Raw genomic sequence first — 22,415 nt, forward strand, 5'->3', positions numbered from 1 at the left:
TTTAAAGGCTTAACTAGGTTAATTAGGTTAACTAGGCAGGATAGGGTAATTAGGTAATATATTGTATAACAATGGTTTGTTCTGTAGACTATCGAAAAAATATTGCATAAAGAGACTAATAAAATTGACCTTAAAATGTTTTTTAAAAAATTAAAAACTGCTTTTATTCCAGCCGAAATAAAACAAATAAGACTTTCTACAGAAGAAAACGTATTATAGGAAATTCTGGGAAAAATCTTTTGCTCTGTTAAACATCATTTGGGAAATATTTCAAAAAGAAAAAAACATCACAGGAGGGCGAATTATTTTGACTTCAAACTGTCTGTATGATGCCACAATAAGAGTTGTCTGAGTGTGTTAAGTTTGTTTGTGTGTATTATCAGGGTCTGGGTCTGGTGGTGACAGGGACAATGCCGGTGTTCAACCTTACTGTAAACGGGGACTCTCAGGTGATGCTCCATAACTGAAGAATCCTCATCATCACCTTCATCATCATCTTCTTGACTGTAAACTGTCCTCATAGTCAGTGAGTGGTGTGTTTGTGTGTTCAGAATCAGCTGATTTTAGGTGTGATGGGGGTCGACGTTCATCTGGACGAGCTGAAGAGACTCACACCACAGTACAAGGTGAAGACTTCTCTCTCAAATCCTAAGTCATCCCTAATGATTTTATAATACATTATAAATATGTTTGGGGTATTTAAAATAATAATAATAATAGTAATAATAATAATAATAGAAGATGCCGTGGAAACCGGGTGTTCCGCTTTCCCCCGCAAGTTCAAAGACATGTGGTATAGGTGAATTGGTTATGCTAAAACTTTACTGTAGTGTATGAGTGTGTGTATGCATGGATGTTTCCTAGTAATGGGTTGCAACATGAAGGGTATCCACTACGTAAAACATATGCTGGATAAGTTGGCGGATCATTCCGCTGTGGCGACCCCAGATTGAAAAAGGGACTAAGCCGAAAAGAAAATGCATGAATGAATGAATAACAATAATAATAATATGCATTTATCTGTTTAGTAGTTGTGTAACCGATCACAAATCTCACAGTTCAGATCACATTATGGTTTTTGAGTCACGGATCAGACCATTTTCGGATAAACAAAAAAAGAAGGAGACAAATGTCACTTGCTTTCCATTCATACAAAAATATTACTGCAAAAACCATTGGTTTCAACAGACATATCTTAGAACCTGTAAGTTTGATAACAATAAAAATCAAGAAAGAACCTATTCAGTGACATAATTTTGGTGTTTTTTGTTGCCATCTGTTGGTTACACAATTGTGTAATTGCTACAACATTTACCAGCGTAAAGTTCTATTAAACAGTGATTTTAATATTTAGCATAAGCATCAGTGTTTATATCTGAACTATAAACTGTTTTCCAGATCTTCTGTGTTATTTGTTTGTAACTCACGGAAAAAAGTTTATAAACTGAATCTCTCTTGATCAAACGCAAATTTGAATGCAGCGCTTCGAAAGATTAAAAATATATGCAAATCATTATCATTTATCGTTCATGTTGGGTTTGAATTGAGATCATGATCTTTTAACGTTTTATTATACAGCTTTACACTGAATACATTAATGCAGGCTAAAAAAGCAGTGACAGAGAACATCTTCAATTAATAGCTAGGTCCCACCACAGCTTCTTTCTGTCATCGTTATATTTTACAGGAAAGCCAAAATGCTTTCATATACGTGATTTGAATGATGCGGGAGGCATAAAAGGTATTAATCCTGGGTCACCGTGATCTGTTATACCCCTACTATTTTGTTTTTCTGTACCTGATATAATACATATTTCATTATTAGTTTACATGAAAAATTCATAGCAATAAACTGCAATAAAAGGATGTTGACCCCAATGTATTTTTAATGGTGAGAGTGCTTTTATTATTTAATAACACTGCATCTACATTTCTCAGTTCATGACCTCTCTTTGCATATGACTGCTATTGTTGATTTATTTTATATATTGTGATTTTATCAGTAAGAGTCTTTGAAAACCTGATATTTAGCACTATTGTGTATTCCGCAAGTCTGTGAAACAAAAAGCTTCATCTCAGTGTGTTTCTCTGTTGTGTGTGTAGCTCGGAGCCAATGGATACATCTTCGCCATTGACCCGAACGGATACGTGCTGATGCATCCAAACCTGCAGCCTCGAGTGAGACTCACAAGCAAACACACACACACACACTCTCTCTCACTCTCCTTATCTTTGTGTCTGCATCTCAGCACACTCATTGTTATGACAACAAATAATGATAAATGACACGCTCTTTAAGCTTTTTTTAGATTCCTCCATACTTCTCGTTGTTTATACTAATGATACTAAAACACAACTTTGATACGTTTTGTAGTGTTATTCATATTTTTATTTTGTTTTTTTCTTCATTTTAATTTTAACACTACTTTTAGTAGTGTGTTTTTATTAGTATTTTATATGTATTATATACAATTTTAGCTAATTAAACAAATTAAAATTAATTAAAATAACATTAAGATTTATATAATTGTATAAGTTCTGTTTAACATTAATAACTTAGTTTTTACTTACTTTTGTTTTTGTTTTTTTGAGTTGTTTTAATGGCGGTTCGTTCCGCTGTGGTGACCCCACCATGATAAAGGGACTAAGCCAAAAAGAAAATGAATGAATGAGTTGTATTGATTTTTTAGCACTTAAATTTGTTCTAAACCAAAAAGATAAATGCTGACCTGGCAACTTGCTGAATGTGTTTTAATTATTTGTTTTTAGTTTGGTTTAAACATTTGGTCCCCCTTTATATTAAGTGTCCTTAACTACTATGTACTTACATCAAAAAATAAATACAATGTACTTACTGTGTTTATAATGTATTTGAGAACACTTGTGGTGCATTTGAGTTGGGATAGAGGTTGGGTTATGGACAGGTTTGGTGGCATGGGTAGGTTTAAGGGTGGGTTAAGGTGCAAGGGATGGTCAACAGTGTATTTATAAATGTAATTACAAAAGTTATTTACAGATGTAATTACATACATGTATTTAATCAAGCATAAGTACACAGTAAATACATGTATTTACACAATAAGTACATTGTAACAAACTACTAATTCCTGTGTAAGTACATATTAGTTAAGGCCACTTAATATAAAGTGGGACCAAACATTTTTATGGTTTGAAACATTGTTATGGTTTTAGTTAATGATAGTTACTAGAGATGAAAATCATTAGACCAAAATGGCAGAAATATGAGCTGAGAAAAAGAAAGCCATGCACTATGAAACCCTTTCATGTAGTTTGATGCGGCATCGACTAAAGCGCACGAGTTGCTGAGCGCACCATCAGCTAGATTACGTGTGCGCCATGGTCAAAGTTAAAAAATATGGATACCTCTGCATTAATCGTACATGCTCAACAACAGTAAAGCAAAGTTGACTCAAATAATGTGCTGACAAAACATTTCTATGTAGTATACTTGTTCCTGCTGCATGCAGTTGTGCTACTGTGCTGTCATAACAGCGCAGGTACCCCTCGCCTCATTAACTGTCAATAAAATGTGTTTATTTTATTACCTTTTAATGAGGTCAATTTAACTTACAAATTATTTGATAATACATACATTTTAAAAAATTACTATTACAAAGCATTTTTAGTTTTGGTTTCAGTTTCGGTTTCGGTTTTCGACCAGGTGCAGTTCATTAAGATTTTTTGGTTGTCGCTCAATTTTTATTTTGGTACATCACTAATAATAAATCTGATTACTTTGAACTTTTTCAATTTAAATTCTGAGTTTTTATAGTTTTAATACTGAAACTAAACCAAAAAGATTAGTTGAGTTGCAGATATATATATATATATATATATATATATATATATATATATATATATATATATATATATATATATATATATATATATATATATATATATATATTTATTTATTTATTTATTTATTTACTTATATTTTCAATCATTGTTTATTTTATATGAGGTAGTGAAAGGTGTTATTTTGAGTTTACAATAGCTATGTTTCCATCCACCTATTTTCAATCGCATTTTGGATATGCGCATGAAAAAACGGTGGATGGAACCGCCAAAGAGCGTGTCAATTAGGAAACAATGTGCATAACTGTGGGATAATCTTTTTATTTGATAAGATGTGCATAAACTACGATGAAAACACTTTTACCGAACAAATTCCAGTATGTGCATTAAAAAAGTCATGTGATTTTCTTATAACAGATCATGTGATCATGTGACGATTTTGTTCTCTTTTAGAAATTGAATAGAAAACGCTTTAATTACACGTCTTTTATGCAATATTCCAGTTTTGTGCATTAATTTAATTCACATTTTTGGATAGAAACATACATAGCTAATGATAACCGTGGTTTGTCTGTTTGTAGGAAGAGGATTTACCGGAGCAGGTGACTCTGGACTTTCTGGATGCAGAAGTGGAAGACAGCAGCAAGCAGGAGGTTCAGTCTTTACTTACTCAAACACAGACTGTCCTCATTGAACCCGCATCTCTCTCTCTCAGTGGTTCATAATAAATGAATCATTGTTTTCAGTGTGGGCAGATCTGGCACATTGACTTCATGTGTTAAATATGATGTTCAACTCAATCATTCGTCAGATCGTGGACGCCGCTTCAACATCTGCTTTTCCTCCTGTCTAGATTCGCCGGCAGATGATTGACGGCCGATCGGGAGATATGACCATTAAAACTCTAATTAAATCAATGGACGAGGCAAGTGTGTGTGTGTGTGTGTGTGTGTGTGTGTGTGTGTGTGTGTGTGTGTGTGTGTTTGATGAAAGTAGGACATGTGTGATTTCTGGGACATGACTTCTATAAATGGCTCAAATTTCAAACTCCAGATCTACATGTGATCTATTCCCCTGATGATGTCACCGATAAGCTGTACCCCAATTTGCATAATTGGATGATGTCCCAAATATGTATTATAAGTATATACTTTACTGCTAATATGAAAGTACAGATTTTAGAGTGTTGTATGAAGGTTTTGACATGAAACTACATCTCGAAACGACAAATTAGAATGAAAATTGTAGCATATAACTACATTTTAAATAAATATGTACTTAACTACTAATGTTAAAACACATACTTTTTGCCTGTTTTTAAATAGTACTCCAGTTTTTATGTACAACAATTTAGAGAAACTGTTTAAATCTATTTATTTAAATTTTTGTAGATAATTTTTTAAATATCTAATACAAGTACACAATTTTTTGATAAAATTTTTAGGTACATACTTAAGTATGTAGTAAGATATTATTTCAGTTTTGACTAACAAAGCAATGTATTGTTTGCTCTGAAAATGTTAGCTTCTAATTACATGTTCAATATTTAATGTAAGTATGTACTTTGTAAAGTAAATACATACTTTTATATAGTAAAATAGTCCTTTTTTATGTAAAATGGTTTTAAAACCACAAATATAAATTAAATTGTAGAATTTAAGTTTAATTTGAATATATTATTATAAGTATGTACTTAATATAGTTAGTGCTTATGTATGCATACTACAAAGTAGGAAACCACAAATCAATTTATTAGTGTAAAACTATTTCTACATACATTTTGAATATGTAATGTAACAGAGGTATATACTTCACTGCTGATACTAATATACAGTAACATAGTACTCCTGCTCTGACAAAAAACTATGTCTTAAAACCACAAATCACTTTAATTGAATTAAATGTATTGCATTCAAATATATTTTTTTAACCGCAACAAATATATACTATATACCTAAACACAAAAAATATATAATTTCTTTCCATGTTTGCTGAAAAAAAAAACCTTGCGTTAATGCAAAAATAGTATGGTATTACTGAGATTTGTTTCACAATATGAAGTGTACTAAAAACCACCAAATACTTTTAAAAAGTATTTTGGGTTAAAATCTTTCAGGAATCCCAGAAATTGAAGGTAATCTTTAAGGTTTTTTTTTTTTTTGCATGCTTTTTTTTTTTTTTACGTAAAAACTTTTTCGTAGTTAACTAATATGTAAAAAGTGTATATTATAGTACATGTTGTACGTAAAAAAAAAAAAAGCTTTTGGTAATGTGTAAAAATTAATTAAATTAAATTAATTAATATAGTAAATATTTTACGTAAAAACCTTTTCGTAGTTTTAGGTAATATGTAAAATTTGTATGTAATATATTAAATGTTTTACGTAAAAAACTTTTTTTCATAGTTTTAAGTAATATGTAAAAATTGTACGTAATATAGTTAAATGTTTTACATCAAAAAAATCTTTGTTTTTATAGTTTTAAGTAACATGTAAAAATTGTATGTAATATAATAAATATTTTACATAAAAACTTTTTTTCGTAGTTTTAGGTAATATATAAAAATTGTACGTACTAATAAAAGTTTATGTAAACTTTTTCGTAGTTTTAATTAATAAGTAAATTTTTTTTCCTTAATATAGTAAATGTTTTACATAAAAAAATTTCATAGTTTTAATTAAAAAGTAAAAATTGTCCGTAATATAGTAAATTAATTTTGTTTTTGTAATTTTAAGTAGTATGTAATATTTGTACATAATTGTAAATGTTTTATGTGAAAATGAAAACTTTTTCTGTAGTTTTAAGTTACATGTAAAAGTTTTATGTAATATAGTAATTTTTTATGTTAAAATATTTTGTTTTTAGCGCTACATTGACGACGTCACCCGGATGTACACCTGGACGCCCATCAACGACACAGACTACAGGTATGTCTTGATTGACTTAACTGTACTGATCATATATTTGCGATGATAAACATACTAATTTATTTGTTTGTTTGATATGCCGCCCTCTGCAGTCTGGGTCTGGTACTGCCTCCGTACAGTGAACATTACATCCAGGCTGATCTAAGTGATGTCATGCTCCAGCTGCAGTGTGAGTGCTCAGTTAATACACACGCTGTTTAGTGTGAGATTAGAGCTCATCCTGAATAATCTGTCCGGGTTTGCTTTCAGATTTACAGTCTCTGCTGCCCAACTCTTTCGAGTCTGCCGGTCACGTGTTTCTCGCTCCAAGGTACTGTACATTATGTGTGCATTTACATCAGTTATGATGTTTGATTACTGTTAGATTTGACATGTTGGCTGTGTTTGTGGTTGTAGAGATTATTGCAGGCGCCTGCACATCTCTGAAAACAACACACAGTTCCTGGTGGACTTCCTGTCTCTAATGGTGGAGATCTCACCGGAGTCTGAAGACTGTAAGTTATGTTTATTACATATAAACATTACATATTAAAACAATAGTGATTCCATATTAAAAAATGCTCATTATTAAACATCACTTGACTCTAATAATGAAATATTAGAAATATATGGTTTATTATATTTAATACTGTATAGAACTGATGTAGTCAAAAAATCTAATGTTACTATTATGAAAATGAAATATTACAGGATTCATTCATAAATATTGAAGTTGTAATTAAATAAAGAGTTTCATATTTGATACATAGTTTCACTTCTATATTATACCTATAGTGATAATCAATGCCAAAGAAAAATACAAATATTATGGCTCTAATAATGACAAATTACAGCTCAAAGAATATATTACAAGTATTACAAGTATAATATATATTTGTGATATTGATTTATAAAGACTAATTCATATATGCATCATAGTGCTAATATAGTACTGATTGATAAATAATAGAAAATAAATATTTTAAAAAAAGACAATTTTGCAGCATAAAAATAATAATATTTCATATTAAAATAATTATACAGTATATATTTTTTTACAATAATTTTTTTATAATTTTAAAAGCATTATTTATTACTAAGTATAACAGAATGTAAGATTAAATTTTACAGCTCTAAATAGAAAATAAAAATATGATTAATATTACAAAATACACCACTAATTATTGCAGTTGTAATCGAAAAATTCAACATTTTACTGATTAGAAAAATGCACCATCCATTAGTAGATAGTTTATTATAAATACAAATTTCAAGTACAATATTGTTTACAAAATAAAACAAAATGTATTACTTAATATCACTAAATATTGTATTTCAAGATTTGTTAGTAATTAATACAGCTGCAGTACTGATCTTTTAATGTATTAGCTCCAATTGAGTTATTAACTATTTAAACATCACGTACAAAATATCACATTTCTTATTATGAACAGTGATGACAGGAAAGTAATACATTATCATCTGAAGTCACTTTTAATACAATAACTGGATGTGTTACCTTTTAAGAAAAGTAAAATATATGTTTAGTAGTTTTTGTGTATTTTTTATTTATTTATTAAGAGTAAGATATTGTAGCTTAAAATATAGCAATGCAAATTTAATTTATATTTCTGGGACATGACTTTCTATAAATGGCTCAAATGTCAAACTCCAGATTTACATGTGATCTATTCCCCTGGTGATGTCACCGATAAGCTGTACCCCAATTTGCATAATTAGATGTTGTCCCAAATATGTGTTATAAGTGTGTATTTTACTGCTGAGTAAAGTTGAAAATACAGACTTTAGAGTGTTGCATAAAGGTTTTGACATGAAACGGCATCTTTAACCCACAAATTAGAATGAAAATTGTAGCATATAGGTACATTTTGAATACGTAATGTAAGTATATACTTCACTACAAATGTTAAAACATACTTTTTGCCTGTTTTTAAATAGTACTTCAGTTATTATATAAAACAATTTAGAGAAAACTTTACTTTTATTACTTTTACTACACTATTACCTTTTACCCAACATTGATAATGAAATATGCACACTCACAAGTAAACAGTAGTATACACTGCAAAAACTTTCTAGTTTTCGAGTACAAATATCTAACCGTTCTTAAATCAAGAAGCATTTTCTAAACGAGCAAAACACATTGTATTGTTTTCAATAATAAAAAGACAAAATTAAGTGAGTTTTCCCTTAAAATAAGCAAAATAATCTGCCAATGAGGTAAACAAAATAATCTTATGCCAAAAGGAAAAACAAGATTACTGGCTTACACCACTGGCAGATTTAAAGTATTATTTTAACTTGTTTTAAAGAAATACTGACTTAATTTTGACACATAAAACAAGACATTTAGGGCCCTATCATACACCCGGCGCAGTGGGGCGCAAGACGTGGCGCAGTAGTCTTTTGGTAGTTTCAGCTTGGCACAAGAGTCGTTTTGAGTCGTTGCGCTACGCTGTTTAAATAGCAAATGCATTAGCGCTCATTTGTGCGCCCATAGGCGTTCCGGTCTAAAAAGGAAGGCGTTCTGAGGTGGACCGCTGGCGCGTTGCTATTTTGAGAAACTATAATAGATTTTTCATTTGACCAAAACTAACCCGGTCTAAACTCCGGCGCAGAGTTGCGCCTCACTTACGCACTGCTTAATACGCACAAGAGAGCAATAGGCAAATATCTTTACATATGAAAAAATTTAAATATTAAGGATATATATAGGATATAATAAGAATATATATAGGATATAAATATAAAGGATTAAAATATTACAAAACATATTATTTTCTAGCCTACATAAATATGAAAAATCACTGCTTTTATGTCTTCTTCATCTCGGAAGGCTTTTTCAGTTCATTCATAACAATTTGCTTTTGTATAATGTTATTATTGTTAGCAGTATTATTTATTATATCCATATTTATATTTGTTTTATTAAAAACAAGCTTAGATTTGCTCACCTGTCAGGTTTAAGACCATATGGGGCATGGCAGGTGTATTTGGAAATGACTCAGTATTTTGACCACACTTGGTCTTTATTGTTCATTTATTCGTTTGCTGGAAATTAGAACTGAATTTAGAAATAGTTTTGAAACAAATCTTTGCGCTTAACAAACGAAATTAATTATTTATAGACTAATTGATGTCTGTGCATAAAGGTTTCCCTATCCAAGAGCGAAAGTAAAAGTAGATCATTTATCTCTCATTCTCACGCAGTAGATGCTCTGTTTAACAGTTTTCTGTTAAAAAACTGTCAACTGTTATCTGTTTGCTTGTGAAATGCTCATTTTTTCCACTTAGACTTACTTTGCGTCCTGTAAATAGCGAATGCGCTCTTGGCGCGACGCAGCTGACTCTTAAAGGGAATGGGAGATGAGACGGTAATTGGTTTATTCTCAAAACACACCTATAACTCATTAAGAAAATAAACTCAACCCTTTTAGACCATGCGCCTTGGCGCAAGGCAGATTTCCCATCCTTAAATTAGCAAAAACGCGCTCTGACACGCCCTAAAAGCGTTTGCCCCCTGCGTTTTGCGCTCTGCGCATGGACCGTCAAAATAGAGCCTTTAGTTTTGCTTATCTAGAAGATGCTTTTTGATTTAAGAGTTTTCAGATATTTGCACTAGAAACAAGACAGAAAATTTTTAGCAAAACAAATTTTTAATAAACAACAAAATCATCAGCTAACAATAAATAATAACAATACACTTAAAATGTGGTGACAAACCTTATAACGGTTTGTCTGCTGATTTCAGGTGATCAGGGTTTGATTCATAACCTGATCTTGGACTCAGGGATCCTCTGGCAGCTCGCCACACGCGTTTGGCAGAATAAAGACCTGGGCACGTAAGATCAGTCCATCATAGCCTACATGTGTTTACTGTGCTTTTACATTCAGCTGTTGATCAGGTGATCTGATGTCTGCAGGTATGGCTTTCTGGCTCTGTTTGCGTCCACCAATGGAGGCGTCACACGCGTTTACCCCAACATGTGAGTCCACTGAGCTAATAAACACTAAGTTACTGTATGATTATAAGATGATCTGATAGCTTATATGTGTGTGTAATTAAGGGCGGCTGAATCATGGGATGAAGATCCTGAACCACTAAACTCAAACTTCTACCGGCGCAGTCTGGATAACAAAGGCTACATCTTCAGAGCGCCGACACGAACCTGTGAGTCCTCCATTATTAAAAAATGATTAAAATTTACAGTCATGTTTTATTTTGAGATACAATTAATGAACCATTAATTATGACTTTCAATACAATAAAAAAAACTCCTAATATGCTGCTCATCAATAGTTATTGAGGTAGTAGTTGGGTTTATGCATTGGTTATGGTTAGGGATGCAGAAAAAGATCTTGTAGAATATGTGATTTATTATATGGCTTTGTATATGTGCTTAATAAACAGCCAAAATCTTGATAATAATAGGCAGGTGATAAGTCACTGGTAAATAGTGAGAATTGGTACTTAAACTGAAGTTTCAACAAAATGACTAAAGTAAGAGAAGATTAATAAGTAATTTATTTAGAATTTCCCTGGAGCGATGAATAAATAATTATTTTATTATATTCTGTGCTGCAATTATATTATATTGTGTTGTATTACATTGTATCATTTATCATATCATATTATATTATGTTGTATTTTATTATATTATACCAAAAAAAAAAGAAAAAGATACTTTAATGATTTGAATGATTATTGAAATTTATTGATTGAATGATTATTGATATTGATTAGGGATGTAACGGTATCAGAATTTCACGGTACGGTAATACCTCGGTATGAATGTCACGGTGTTGTAAATGAGGGCGATGCCAACCCTCTTGTGCACCACCAGAGGGAACCATCGCCAGAATTCTGATTCGACTCACGGACTCAAAATCCCATAAGCCCTGCTACCTGGCACTGATTACGGTCCAGGTGCAACTCATCAGCTCTCGTGTATATATACCACACTCACGCTCCGGTTCGTTGCGAAGTCTTGATTTGCCTGGCTGTCATTTCTGAGCGTTCCATACTCCCTGCTTCGGACTGATCTGTGTTTCTGACCCTGTGCTTGTTCTACGATTACGAAAGACATCTGCCTGCCCCTGATCTCCAGCCTGTTATTCTGACCAGTAAGATATCTGCCTGCCTTTGAACTTTTGCCTGTCCCACGTTCTGTCTCCTGGATTACCCCTTTGTGTTTGTTTGTATGTGTGCTCTTAATAAAGCTTGCAAATGGATTCAATGCCTTCTGACTCATCACAACAGAAGACTTCGCCTCTACAGAATCCAGCAGCTTTAGCACAAGTCTCGACTGAACTTTCCGCTCAGGCCACTCAGTTAGCCACCCATCATCAACAAATCACCCATCTAACTTCTCTCACGGAGGAACTGGTGAGAGCTATGCAGCAACTCCGTCATCCGAATCCTGCAGTTACCCCGCCTGCTACCATGACAGCATCTCAACCAACGCATGTCTCCAATGCTCCGGCTACCGTAAGTCCCCGATTAGCTTTTCCTGAAAAGTTTGATGGGTCACCTTCTCGCTGCAAAGGCTTCTTATTGCAATGCAAACTATTTGTTAACCAACAACCTGCATTATATCCCACTGATTCTAGTCGGGTGGCTTTTGTATGCAACCTGTTAACGGGGAAAGCGCTGGAATGGGCTACAGCGATAGGGAAGGAGGAGGAATGTAACTATCCCACATTTGAAACTTTTCTCAAGCAGTTTCGGGAAGTGTTCGAGCACCCAGCAGATGGGAGAAGCCCCGGTGAGCAGTTACTTTCTCTTACACAGGGGCGTAACACAGCTGCAGAATACGCCCTGTCATTTCGCACTCTCGCCGCTCAAACTAACTGGGTTGAGGATACACTGAAGACACTATTCAGACGGGGTCTGAATACCAATCTACAATCTGAATTGGCTTGCCGTGACGAAGGAAAGAAATTGAACGAACTCATTGAACTTACTATCCGTCTTGATCATCTGATTCGCAGCCGTAGAAATCCTCGCACACAGCTCCATGTTTCAAGTGACACGCCCCCTGATGAACCCATGCAACTGGGTTTCACCCGTCTCACCCATGAAGAAAGAATGCATCGATTGCAAAATCATCTATGCCTGTACTGCGGTCAATCAGGGCACAGGAAATCCACCTGCAGCGTACGACCTCAGACACCAGTTCAATCGGTGAGTCCTTCCCATGTTCCCGCACTTTTCAGTGTACTGATTTCTGTGATTATTAAATTTGATAAAAGAATGATTAATACTACGGCTCTTGTCGACTCTGGATCTGCCGGGAACTTTATATCTAAGAAATTTGCTTTATGTCACGAACTATCTCTCAGCTCATATGATTCCTGTCTTGCAGTGGAAGCACTAGACGGTCGTCCTGTGGGTGAAGGACGCATCCGTATGATTACGAATAAGCTACAGTTACAAGTTGGTGTTCTACACATTGAAGAAATGCAATTCTACATTATTGATTCAGTTAATCATCCACTGGTGTTGGGGCTGCCCTGGTTAAGGCGACATGATCCTCATATCTCCTGGAGGGAAGGACAGATATTGCAGTGGAGTGAGTCATGCATGAAACAGTGCATCCAGCCCATTCACAAAATTCCATTACGAACCACCAATGTGTTACCTGAACTCGTTGATGAACTAATCCCCATTGAGTACCATGACTTACATGAAGCTTTTAGCAAACAAAAAGCTACTCAACTTCCCCCACATCGACCAAGTGATTGTGCTATTGAGTTAATTCCAGGTTCAAGTCCTCCAACGGGTCGAATATTCCCTCTGTCACAACCTGAGCACAAGGCAATGTCTGAATATATCGACGAGGAATTGGCCAAGGGGTTCATCCGACCTTCTACATCTCCTGCTTCAGCTGGATTCTTCTTTGTAAAGAAGAAAGATGGCAGTTTACGTCCCTGTATTGATTACCGAGGGCTCAATGAAATCACCGTAAAATTCCGCTATCCATTACCCCTCGTACCTCCTGCCCTGGAACAATTAAGAAAGGCTAGATATTATACCAAGCTTGATCTTCGCAGTGCATATAACCTTGTCAGAATCCGTGCTGGTGACGAGTGGAAGACCGCGTTTTCCACCACTAGGGGGCACTATGAGTACACGGTAATGCCCTTCGGCCTGTCAAACTGTCCATCCGTGTTCCAATCTTTTATGAACGATGTCTTTCGGGATATGCTGGATCGCTGGGTCATCATTTACATCGACGACATCCTCATATATTCAAACACGATGAAGGAACATGTTGAACATGTACGTATGGTGTTGCAACGCATGATTCAACATCGTCTGTACGCCAAATTAGAGAAGTGTGAATTTCACCAGACACAGATCGCCTTTTTGGGATACGTCATCAGTGCAGAAGGGATTACCATGGATGATACGAAGGTACAGGCAGTTCAACGATGGCCGCTACCCCAGAATCTCAAGGAGTTGCAGCGATTTCTAGGTTTTGCCAACTTCTATAGACGGTTTATCAGAGGCTTTAGTTCAATAGCCGCACCATTAACAGCCATGACCAAACGAAATTCCCACAAACTATCCTGGTCCTCTGAAGCACGCCAAGCATTTAGCGATCTGAAGACTCAATTCACCACAGCTCCTATTCTCCGTCATCCCAACCCAGACCTACCTTTCATTGTGGAAGTGGATGCATCCAACACAGGAGTCGGTGCTGTGTTATCTCAACGTCAGGGTCAACCATCCAAAATGTATCCATGTGCCTTCTTCTCCCGTAAATTGACCAGCGCAGAACGAAACTATGATGTGGGAAATCGCGAATTACTGGCAATGAAATTAGCCCTGGAAGAATGGAGACACTGGCTGGAGGGGGCTAGTCAGCAATTCACCATATTAACTGACCACAAGAATCTGGAATATCTCCGCTCAGCCAAACGTCTAAATCCCAGACAAGCTCGTTGGGCTTTGTTCTTCACCAGATTCGACTTCATTGTCACCTATAGACCAGGGAGTAAAAATAGTAAGGCAGATGCACTATCCAGGCTATCAGAGGATAAAACCCCAATTAGTGATGAAACCATTATTCCTACGAACTTACTAGTGGCTCCAGTACAGTGGGACATACTTACCGAGATCCAAGAGGCCAACCGAGAAAACAACCCTCCAGTAGACTGTCCGAATCACCTGATTTTTGTACCCAATAACATACGTACCAGATTACTGACCCATATTCATGACACTCCCAGTTCGGGGCATCCAGGCATCACTGCAACTTTGGAGTTAGTCAAAGCCCGTTTCTGGTGGCCGTCCCTAACGAAGGATGTAATTAAGTATGTTCAGAAATGTAAAATTTGCCAAAGCACGAAGGCATCTCACCAAACCCCTGCTGGCCTGTTACATCCGCTACCGGTTCCGCAACGGCCCTGGTCCCATATAGCGGTGGACTTCATTACGGATCTCCCTGTTTCCCAGAACAACACAGTCATTCTCACGGTGGTTGATCGTTTCTCCAAGGCTTGTCGCCTAATACCGTTGCCCAAATTGCCCTCTGCCTTTGAAACCGCAGAAGCCCTGTGCAATCATGTATTTCGAATGTTTGGCTTACCTGATGATATCGTCTCAGACAGGGGATCCCAATTCACTTCCCGGGAATGGTCCGCTCTCTGTAAAAATCTAAATATTAATGTTAGTCTCACCTCAGGGTACCATCCTCAATCCAACGGCCAAACTGAACGTATGAATCAAGAAGTCATTCGATGTCATTACTGTCATCAGCAACAGCACGACTGGAGTCGCTATCTGATGTGGGCAGAATATGCACAAAATTCATTAATAAAGCCAGCCACGGGTATTACGCCATTCAAATGTATTCTTGGCTACCAACCACCCCTGTTTCCATGGTCCGGAGAACCCACTGAGTTACCTGCTGTCACGGATTGGCTGCAGCGGAGTGAGGATGTCTGGAACCAGGCTCACAGACATCTCATGAGGGCAGTCAGGAGGAGAGAGATTCAGGCGAACCGTCACCGACGCCAGGGACCCACGTATCAACCGGGGCAGTGGGTGTGGTTGTCGACACGAGACCTTCGTCTGAGATTGCCCTGCCGCAAACTCAGTCCCAGGTATGTAGGGCCATTCAAAATTGTACGCCAGATTACTCCAGTGTCTTTTCGCTTAGCCTTGCCTAATCATTATCGTATTTCTCCTACTTTCCACATGTCATTACTCAAACCCGCTGGTGGTCCACGAGAGGAGGCGGTTGAGGAGGAATCGGAAACCAGGACCCCTCCACCTGTCATGATCGAGGGCGAGGAAGCTTACCTCGTTCGAGAAGTGCTGGACTCTCGACGTCGGGGTGGCGCCCTCCAATATCTGGTGGACTGGGAAGGGTACGGTCCAGAGGAACGGTCCTGGGTGAATGCTAGAGATATTCTAGACCCAACTCTCACGGAAGAGTTTCATCAAAGGTTCCCAGAGAAACCAGCCCCCCGACAGCGCGGTAGACCCCGGCGTCAGGTGCCTTCTCGCTTCAGGAGCCGCTCGCAGGAGGGGGGTTCTGTTGTAAATGAGGGCGATGCCAACCCTCTTGTGCACCACCAGAGGGAACCATCGCCAGAATTCTGATTCGACTCACGGACTCAAAATCCCATAAGCCCTGCTACCTGGCACTGATTACGGTCCAGGTGCAACTCATCAGCTCTCGTGTATATATACCACACTCACGCTCCGGTTCGTTGCGAAGTCTTGATTTGCCTGGCTGTCATTTCTGAGCGTTCCATACTCCCTGCTTCGGACTGATCTGTGTTTCTGACCCTGTGCTTGTTCTACGATTACGAAAGACATCTGCCTGCCCCTGATCTCCAGCCTGTTATTCTGACCAGTAAGATATCTGCCTGCCTTTGAACTTTTGCCTGTCCCACGTTCTGTCTCCTGGATTACCCCTTTGTGTTTGTTTGTATGTGTGCTCTTAATAAAGCTTGCAAATGGATTCAATGCCTTCTGACTCATCACAACACACGGTACGGTATTTATTGAATCATTTACAGGAAAAATCAAAACTTATGAAAATACTCCAAAAAAGTGCCAAAAGTGTCAATTACATACAAATTAGCCATCTATCTGTAAGCTTTGAAACAGGAACTTCAATTTTAATAACAAAAAAATATTAAACCATGTAAAAAAATAAAGTTTAAATTTAGTATTGTTGAAAAATCACATTCAACATTTAATCACTCACTCACTTAGATAGAGATGGGTTTAAAGGAAAATTATCATATAAATATAATCTGGTAAAAGCTGGTATCTCTGGGTATTTACAATGTCCCCTGCAACAGAAAAAAACCCTCTCATTTGGGACTGAGGTTTCTGGGACAAGAGAGATATGACTTGGCCCAGGTTGACAGCAGTGGGTAACGTTGTGCATTGTCTTTCCCCCACTTGAGAAGACAAACCATGAGTGAGATAGAGGTCTCATGTCTGCATCAATCTGAACAGTGTGCTGTGTTTCTGTCCCCATGACTGATTATTAGTCGTATTCCCCAACTTGCAGGCACGTGCACACACAGTGCTCAACCTGTGCAGTGCACATGCCCTTTTTAGTCTTTGATAGAATGTTCCCTTCCAAAATGATCAAAAGTGCCCCCGCGACGCGACATACCCTCCGTCCCCGCTTTACAGTACGCGCGCGACAACACAGCTGATAAGAACTCGCGCGAAAACACCACTATTCAGGACGCGCGCGGCGACAACACCCGCTTTAGAGTTTTACAGCTCTTTTTGATCCCCGCTTCTAGCAGCACACTCCATTTCCGCATTACTGGATCTGTAGCGACAACAGACCGCAAGGGATTATGGCCAAGCCTGGGCTTATGGGAATTGTAGTTTTCCGGTACCTCCCGTTCGCTTCATTCGCCTGAGCAAATTTTCTCAGAAGACCTATAGTTTTACCGAGTCATGCGACTACGGTAATATCGAAAAAAATTAATATTGCGGTATGACGGTATTTACAATACCGTTACATCCCTAATATTGATATTGGCATAATTTCTAAATATTGTATTTATTATTATATTATATGATATTATTATTTTATATTATATTAAATTATATTATAATGTTTAATTTTTACAACTAAAAATACTAATTAGTTATTGATTTCAGCATAGTTTGTAAATATTAAAGCAGTAATTAATCATAGTGAGGATTCAAAATTTAAATATTACATATTTAATAGTGTCCATATTAGAATTTTAGATTAACTATATATTATTCATTATTACTCAACCAAGTATTTGTAACTATAACATAACAATGCTTTAACACTCCAGACTCCATCTTTATAAATACACTCAAAACTGACTAATTAATACATTATACTCATGTATAATGCGTTATGAGCATGTACATTGAAAAGTGAATTGCAGCACTGATCATTATTAATAACACTATTGTAATAGTAGCTATAACTGGCATTATAGTACAGTATGACATTTGTTGTGTATTAATAAATTCATTTATAAATTGTTATGATTGATAATAAATAATTATAAAAAGTTATGAGTTCTGATTTATTATAAGTATGAGCTTTATAGAAAGTGTTATGCAGTAAATACTATAGCATTTATCACATTTTTTTTCCCGCTCGAATGAAGTATCCCCAAATCCCCATTGCTAAATAACAAAGCTGTACCTCAATAGTGTAGTGTTAATTGCTGTATAATACAGATATTAATTCAGTATTACAGCACTGATAAAATACAATAATTATAATATACCTGTATCATAAATGTGGCAGCTGGTAATTACTATAAATATCACATTAAAGCTCTGATAATGAATAATTACAGGTGTTGATAATTATATTACAGCGCCCATAGTAACATAACTACTCACACAAGCCATAATCAGTCATTGATTTTAATATGCAGTCATTAAATTATAGATTTATATAACAAACACCACTTATTTTCTAAAGCACTATTGTAAAATAAAAGAAATGCATTTTGTCATTGGGTTCCATTTGACTTTATCCTTTAGTATATGTGAATCAAAAATATATATGTATATAATTATCTCAGTGTGAATGTTTTTCTCATGTTTCTGACTGTAATGTTTGTGTTTAGCGATGGATGATCTGCTGATCTCAGAGAATGGCACTGTGGGGATTCTGGTCACCACCGCTGTAGAGGTTGCATTTGGGAGCAAAACCATGAAGCCTGCAGGTGTGTAATCAGTACAAATAGAGAGTGAGAGAGATTTTGTTTAGATATTTATGACCGGAAATGACTGGTTTTATGGCATCTTTCTTCAAATTCGCAGAAATAACTGAAGCATTTCTTGTGTTGCTTTGCATTGAAAGTATTTGATCTACAATCTTTTACATTTGTTTGACCACAAGAACCACTGGGCTCTGATTTACTGTATACACTGAAAAGAAAAACTTTTCTTTCATTTAAAGTACATTTTATATTGTATTAAGTGAAAAAATACATATCCTTTTTGGTCACACTTTATTTTGATGGTCTGTTTGTTGAATTTAAGTTGCAACTAGTTCTCATTAGATTATAAGTAGACTGTTTGGTTGGGGTTAGGGTTAGTGTATGTTGACATGTACTTGCAAAGTTTTTTATAGTCAGTTAAATGTCTGTTTAGCAGCAGTATCAACAAATATTAAGCAGACAGTCTACTAATCCTCAAATGGACCATTAAAATAAAGTGTTGGCCTAGTTTTTTATTTATTTATTGATTTATTTTTATTAAAAATAATAATAATAATAATAATAATAATAATAAACGAACTTCCTAGGAAAACTATTTAAGTATTTGTTTCTGTCAAAGTACTATTTTGTAGGTTTAGTAATTTATTTCAGCCGTTTTCATGTCATGTTAGTAAATGAAAAAGTTTTTTGGACTTCTTTACCTTTGTCAGATCACACTCTTTACGCCAGATAAATCAAATCTAGCTTCTGTCTTCTCTGACGAAAAATGTCTGCTTTTCTGGGTATCCAGACAACAAGCCAGCCAAGCCACACACATACTCAAGCCTGTTAACCAGTATTCAGTCTTCTATTAGTATAGGAGTTGACTAAGAAAACCAGAGAAGAGCAAAAGCAGAAGATGAATTAATGATGATAAAGAAAGAGCAGAGTTTATTGAATAATCTTAGTTGTGTATGATTCAACGCTCAGACTCTGCTGAACAGGATAAATCCAACTAGTGTTATTACACCACAAGCAACAGCAATGGAAAATTACTGCTTCACAACATTGTCCAAAGACAATACAGACCTTGAAATGAGGACATTCTCTCATCTCTTATACTTGAAAACAAGTTTTGCTTGAATCCACACAGTCATAAAATTATAACAACGTGCAATAAAATGAAATAAAAATAAAGCAATGATTATAGGAAATAGTAATTTTAAAATATAAAATCATAATAAAATGTCAAATAATAATCAAAAATAATCAAAACATTCACTAATGATGTAATGAGAATTATATAAATGACTAATGATCATACAATTAAATAAAACAATTAAAAGAAGAATAATTGAATATAAACAAATGAAAATAAAACACAACACAAATAACCGGTTTCTTTCTTGAAGCAACACACTCATAAGTTACAAGGATTCTCAGATCCTTAGTTAGATATACTTCACCTTTATGTATTTGTTTACATCTTTGTTGCAAATAAAATAACCAGGAATACATAGTCTAAACATTATATGTATTTATTGTATAGCTTTATTATATTGGATAGCCATCAAATCACAGTGGAGGAGGGGCGGGACTATACTGTGCAACTGTCAACACCACAATAACTGTAATGCAACCGGCTGAAAAAAAGTGATGCAGCGCAAAAACACTTCGGTGGACACACAGCCAGAAATTTTTAGCAAATATGCGACCTCTAAAATTTGTTTAATTTTTATTGCACATTTTTATGCATTTGTGTAAAAATATTGTATTAAAGGAGCACTTTTTTAAACCAGTTCTAACCTTCTCTGGGAATCAAACCCACAACCTTATTATTACAAGCACTATTTGATCTTATTTACTCGATTTTACATTAAATTCTGCAATCATAGAGAGTCTTGGACAATCTGCTACATCATTGCACATCACATTGTTTTCTGGTTGTCTTCATCTTGTGTTGGTGTTTTCAGTGGTCGGCGTTAAGCTGGATTTGGAGGCTTGGGTCGACAAGTTCAAGATCTTGGCCAGCAATGTGTCCGACAGCAGACAGGCCGCACATAAGGTACAATATTTTTGACAAAAGATTAAAAAAACATGACTTGTCTATGGTGAGATTTACTAATGTCCTGTTTGTGTTGAGCAGTGCGGCCCGTCCAGATCCTGTGAGATGGACTGTGAAGTGAACAGCGATGTGAGAAAACCTGCACTCTTGAGTTTTGCATGAAAACAGACTGTCATGTCAGTCGATCTGGTGTATGAGTGTAGATTTTGTTTGTGTGTTTATTCAGGATTTGCTGTGCTATCTGATCGATGATGGCGGTTTCCTGGTGATGTCCAATCAGAGAGATCACTGGAAGAAGGTAGATACTTAAAACTATCCTAAATATATATATTTATACAACAGTTCTGTCTGGTTCTTGAATCTGATTGGCTGATAGCCGGGATATATTTAAGTAATATCAGCACCTGTACAGCCTCTTTACCCTTTCTGTATTACTCCGCCCACATACAACCAGCAAAAAGCAGACACTACAGATCTAAAGTTTAAAAGATGCTTGCTCAGCTGTTTAACTGTCAGCCCATGATTTAAATCCAAGGCGGAAGAAAGTAGTTCCTCATACAAAAGGGTTTTTGAGACTCTTTATGTTTGATTTAGTTTTTATATACACAATTATGTCATCAAACTGTTGTATAAACGCAATATCACACGAGTTGCAGTGCGATATGGCTGTATATCAGCACTGGTGGGGGCACTAAGGCACTCGGCCTGCGGCCTCGTGCTAACGCACGCCTCCCACCAGTGCCGCTGTACAGCCATATCGCACTGCTACTCGTGTGATATTGCTCATATATTTATATATATATATATATATATATATATATATATATATATATATATATATATATATATATATATATATATATACTGTATGTAAGCTACTAAATAAGTTTATATATACTGTAGGTATTATACAATCTACACAATGTCAGTAAGTTAAATGAATATATTAAATTATATTAGTATGAAAGTACTTTAAATTCACCAAAATACACAATGTCTTCATGTCTGTTTGAGGTTGGGCTGTTTTTCGGTGAGGTCGACCCGTACCTGATGTTCGCCCTCTACAACAACTCAATCTACTCCCATCATCAGACCTTCCAGTATCAGTCGGCCTGCGAACCCACAGCCAGCAGCCACACAGGAGCCGCACACAGAGGATTCTACGTGGTGAGAAAAGGATTCAGTCCACTGAACTCTACATAATGAATCACTTATGATGTAAAGTCATGACATTCTGAAGTGTCCTGTGATTAAGAGGCTTTCATTCTCCTGTCAGCCCTCCATAGCGGACTTTCTCAGCCTAGCCTGGTGGACGTCTGCAGCCGCGTGGTGAGTACGCCTAAAAAATGTTGCTATGATGTTGTCAATGTTTCTCTAGGCAAGTGTTTCTTTCTTTTTTTTTTACCTCGAAATGGGGT

At 35.8% G+C, this 22,415-nt stretch overlaps 1 protein-coding gene across 6 annotated transcripts in view; it reads left to right on the plus strand.

Moving 5' to 3' along the window:
* Positions 1 to 22,415, plus strand: part of cacna2d2b (calcium voltage-gated channel auxiliary subunit alpha2delta 2b) — a 60,789-nt gene that overhangs the window by 27,108 nt on the left and 11,266 nt on the right. For 4 of the 6 annotated variants that reach the window (XM_087303159.1, XM_087303160.1, XM_087303161.1 and 1 more), the window contains 18 exons: positions 384 to 449; positions 552 to 626; positions 2,104 to 2,178; positions 4,401 to 4,472; positions 4,673 to 4,744; positions 6,685 to 6,746; positions 6,839 to 6,915; positions 6,996 to 7,056; positions 7,143 to 7,240; positions 10,498 to 10,588; positions 10,670 to 10,732; positions 10,814 to 10,917; positions 18,858 to 18,956; positions 20,906 to 20,997; positions 21,079 to 21,126; positions 21,224 to 21,295; positions 22,012 to 22,164; positions 22,274 to 22,326. In XM_087303159.1, the coding sequence (XP_087159285.1) occupies positions 384 to 449; positions 552 to 626; positions 2,104 to 2,178; positions 4,401 to 4,472; positions 4,673 to 4,744; positions 6,685 to 6,746; positions 6,839 to 6,915; positions 6,996 to 7,056; positions 7,143 to 7,240; positions 10,498 to 10,588; positions 10,670 to 10,732; positions 10,814 to 10,917; positions 18,858 to 18,956; positions 20,906 to 20,997; positions 21,079 to 21,126; positions 21,224 to 21,295; positions 22,012 to 22,164; positions 22,274 to 22,326 (1,433 nt within the window). 6 annotated transcript variants of the gene reach the window in all.

This window comes from Danio rerio, chromosome 22 (assembly GCF_052040795.2).
Source record: "Danio rerio strain M-AB ecotype USA chromosome 22, GRCz13ab, whole genome shotgun sequence".
In the NCBI taxonomy this organism is placed as follows: Eukaryota; Metazoa; Chordata; class Actinopteri; order Cypriniformes; family Danionidae; genus Danio; species Danio rerio.